General features: G+C 38.7%; 1 protein-coding gene across 1 annotated transcript; it reads left to right on the top strand.

Moving 5' to 3' along the window:
• The first annotated feature begins 2,508 nt into the window (after positions 1–2,508).
• On the top strand, positions 2,509–4,139 carry LOC6048012 (tRNA modification GTPase GTPBP3, mitochondrial). Its single transcript, XM_001864951.2, has 2 exons — positions 2,509–2,670; positions 2,726–4,139. The coding sequence occupies exons 1-2, from the start codon at positions 2,589–2,591 to the stop codon at positions 4,114–4,116; spliced, it is 1,473 nt and encodes a 490-aa protein (XP_001864986.2). The 5' UTR covers positions 2,509–2,588; the 3' UTR covers positions 4,117–4,139.
• Positions 4,140–4,560: the final 421 nt, after the last annotated feature.

The following is a 4,560-nucleotide window of genomic DNA, read 5'->3' as shown; positions in this document are numbered from 1 at the left end:
TACGAAATATGCGCTTTTTTGGTTCCGAAAACTACCTTATTGACTCCAAATATTTGTGTCCAAGAGTGAGATTCTTGTAGGAAATTCAAAATTCCCTGCAGTGTTCTACAACTTTGTCCCAAAGTGTAAAATCGACGTCGTCGTGCTATCTTGTCGCACACGCCATTTTGACGTTCCGAGAAAAATGCGTTTTAATGTTTGACCTTGAATATTCAAAAACGAGAGCATGCAATGTAAACAATAACAAACACGTTTTGTTTGGCTCACCATTCTGTGCATTGTCCCAAAGTTTGGTTGAAGTTGGTTGCTGGAGTCCCGAGTTATAATTACAAATGTTTACGGTAGTCTAGTTTGTACGTGCGACAAACGCATCCTGACTTTCCTGGCCTGAAATCCCTTTGGCTTTTTGTCGCACTTACATCAATTTTCATGGAGTGACAAGATAGCACGACAAGATTGAAACTGCTTTCATATGTAAAGTGACAAAAATGCACGGTGTTTTTTCGGTTTTTGTTGAATATCTCAGGATTGAAATCGAATTTTGGGGATCTGTGAAGGTCAAAAGGTGAGGCATTGTGAGCTGCACAAAATGGCGTTCTTAACTCAATTTGGCCCAAAATGCACGTACGACAAGTTAGCACAATGGCGACGAAATGTTCCAAGTTGATCCTGATTTTAGAGTTTTTTTGTTCAAAAAGTTTTTAATTATGCCATAAACGTTTCCTAAACTTCAACTCGGATATTTTGCACCATTACTGTGTTAATGGTTTTTAAACCAGAGAAATTCTTTCACAAAACGTTAACACGTTGCCTTATGGTTTGTACAAACTTATAAAGCTTTTTTCTCCAATTGCTAATTTTGCATATGAACAGTTCTGTAGATTTTCGCAAAAAAATATTTTTATTTTTTTTTGTATTTTTTGAAAGAAGAAACTTTGTCAATTCGATCCCAACATTTCAAAAAGCATCATGTACAAACAGTGCGTTTTGAGAAAAATGCATTGGAATGTTGAGCATCCATTCTTAATTCCCATTTTAATATAAAAGCAAAATAAGATGTTCTAATGATAACAAAAGATGAAAAACGTTGCTTTTATTGATACTTGATCATCCAAATTCAATAAAACATTATTTCCGTAATTTTATTTGAGAAAAACTAACAAACAACGTCTATATCACCCTGCTGTCATTGAGGGGGACGCATTGTAATGACTCGTTTTTCTTCGCCGAATGTATATGGCGCTTTTTTCATGATGCTTTTTTTTCGTCACGAGGTTCATGTAGTCTTTTGTTTGACAGGTTGACAGGGCTATATAAACAGGGACTGCTGATGGCAGAGATTTTGTTTATGTTACTTTATTTAAAATCATGATTAAACAGACTTTACTGAAGTAACTTTTGCTCATTTTTGGTGGAGAGGTAGCTTATTAGGAGTACTTATTCAGTACTTTGTACTAAAAGTGCCAACTTCTGAGCTATAGGGAATGTCGTACTTTTTGTTTTTGTTTACTATTTTTTTTTTTAATTGTGAGGTTTTAAAAATATCGTACATTCGCACTAATTAAAAAGTACTCTTGTCATGACATTAAAAATCTGAAAATATTGTTTGCAAAAGGTCCTCATCTCACTGAGGAAAGGTATAGCACTCAAAAAATTAAATTAAATTCCAGGAACCCACCTTCACTTTAGCATCCAAAAATGACTTTTGAATTGTTTCGGGGAATTTTCGATACTTCTCAAAAATCACTTTTATTGAAAGAACATAGCAAGCGAAGAGCTGAATGTCCGTCAAATCCTTTAGCTCAATAGATGGCAATTTTTATCAACTTAAAAACAAATAAGTAAATTTTAAAATATTTTCTTAAATATTCCACAATAGATTTTTTGTGACAAATATGTAACTCAAAAATGAATTATTAATACAATATTGATGTTAGTGCAAAGTAATGCAAATTCGAATTTATTTCACCTAGGCGTTGAACAGCAAATAAAATCCAAGGTTCTATGTCGTCGGTTCTATTCTTTACTACAATAAATCGCTATCTAGCTGTTCAGTAGGACGCAATAAGTTCATACACTCAGATATAGGTGTCACTACTGTTCGTTGTTGACTGATGATATGTATACTGGTTTATTGCAAAATATATTTAGAAAAAATATGCTCTATTGGTTCAAAAAGTAAATAGATATTAACAAAAAAAAAATCAAAAATATTCATTTCTTTGTATTTAATTAAGCATTATTGAATTGTTGTCAAGCATCAATCTTTCTAATTGGAATATTTTTAGTAGTGCACATGCGCAGAAGCTGTCAAATTGGAACTTCCACTCGAAAATGAATAAGTTGAATAGTAGTTTAATATATCAATAATCCAACTATTTCCAATTACAAACTAAGTTGTACAATAAGTTTGTTGAAAATCATGTATTTTTTTACCTAAATAAAGTTATTTTCATATTTTTTCAAACTGTCAATTCAATTTGAACAATACCTATGCATGTTGCGTACTTCATGAACATTCAAATCATAGCAATATATCAGCTGTTTGCAAATTCAAAACAAACAAATCTCATCGAATGTGATCGAAAATGTTTGCGCGGGCAATACGAGCACCGCTGAAACTGGCAAGATATTACTCGTCGAGAGGAACAATCTTTGGACTGTCCTCAGGTAATTTAGAATATTGTTTAAATAACTCGGCAGTAAATTAAATAACTACTTTTAGGAAGTGGCAAATGTGGCGTTGCGGTTATTCGGGTGTCGGGCGATGCCAGCAGCGATGTTGTTCACCGGAAAACAAGCTCCAACAAACTTCCTGCGGCTAGACAGGCCGTACTTCGGCGGATCGTTCACTCCCGCACGGCGGAAATGATAGACCGTGGCCTGGTGCTGTGGTTTCCGGGTCCGCACAGTTTCACCGGTGAAGACTGCGTCGAATTTCACGTACACGGAGGGGCGGCTGTGGTTAGTGCGATGTACGACAGTCTGGGATCGATCGATGGAGTTCGGTTGGCCGAGCCTGGGGAGTTCACCAAGCGTGCGTTCTACGCTGGAAAGATGGACTTGACGGAGGTCGAGGGACTGGCCGATTTGATTGAGGCAGAAACCGAAGCTCAGCGAAAGCAAGCTCTTCTGCAGGCCAGTGGGGAGCTCTCGAAGTTGTACAACGAGATGAGAAGCAGACTTGTGCGATGTATTGCGAACGTGGAGGCTTACATAGACTTTGCTGAGGATCAGGACGTGGACGATACGGTGCTGCAATCGGTGGGTGAAGATGTGGCCACGCTGGTTCGGGATATTTCGACTCATTTGAATGACCACAGGCGAGGAGAGAGGTTGAGGGCTGGAGTTAGAACTGCCATAATTGGAGCTCCGAACGTGGGCAAGAGCAGTTTTGTCAACCTGTTGAGCAATCGGAAGGTTTCGATCGTCACCAACGTCGCTGGTACGACGCGAGACATCATCGAAAGCCACCACGATATCGGAGGATATCCGGTGATTTTGGCCGACACAGCTGGTCTTCGAGCTAGTACGGACGATATTGTGGAAAGTGAGGGCATAAGTCGAGCGAAAGACTACTTCCAGCTGGCCGATTTGCTCATTCTCATGATTGATTCGGAGGACTTGCAGCGATACCTTCAAAATGGAGATACCTTTGACTGCTTTCTGAGTCACTACCTTACCTCACTTGGTATCAACCGCGAAGCTCTTTCAACAGCAAAATCAATGCTCATCGTGAACAAATGTGATTTACTGCTAGAAAGCTTCTTAGAACCGATCAAAAAAATCCCAAACATAACTCTTCTCTCTTGTCACACCCAAGCCGGGCTGGAAGCGGTTCTCCAAGAAATCACCACCAATCTGAAGCACCTGTGCGGCAATCCGTCCAAAGAGAGTCCCAACTTGAGCCAGCAAAGACATCGGTACCATCTGAAGCAGTGCGTCGATTGTTTGGAAAAGTATCAGCGGTACGTTGAAGGGCAGCGAAATCCGGATTTGGCCATTGCGACGCAGCATCTTCGAAATGCGACCAGATGTATCGGGAAAATTACCGGTGCGATTGAGACTGAGGAAATTTTGGACGTTATCTTCAGCACGTTTTGTATTGGAAAATAAAGTTATGAAGGGTTAAAATTTCAGAGGATCATTGCTGTCTTGATAAATTACACATTTTGGGCAGCGAATTACCAAGAAGATAATTTAATTGGTCAAGGCTGCCAGAAATAAATGAACTAACAACACTGACTCAATGCTAATAAAATCAAACAATGTGTACAATAAAAAATGGACATTAGAAACACTCCCTGGTTGGATTGCTTGTGCAAAATAAGGTATTTGTGCCAATTTTGAGCCAAATCGGTTAACCTTTAGGGATCGCTGCTGCGCGTTGAAGTTTGTATGAGAGAAAACATCGATTCACGATTTTCCCGGCATGTGGTGCAGGTCTCATCCATTTTGCTCAATTATGAGATTCTTGTAGAAAATTAATTCCCTTCAACTTTGTCGAAGGGTAAAAAACGATCCGAGTTGATCCCGATTTTTGGTGAATTTTGATATTGA

Source organism: Culex quinquefasciatus, chromosome 3 (assembly GCF_015732765.1).
Source record: "Culex quinquefasciatus strain JHB chromosome 3, VPISU_Cqui_1.0_pri_paternal, whole genome shotgun sequence".
Classification (NCBI taxonomy): Eukaryota; Metazoa; Arthropoda; class Insecta; order Diptera; family Culicidae; genus Culex; species Culex quinquefasciatus.
Note: the sequence above shows the minus strand (reverse complement) of the source record. Positions and strands in the feature narration are given on the sequence as shown.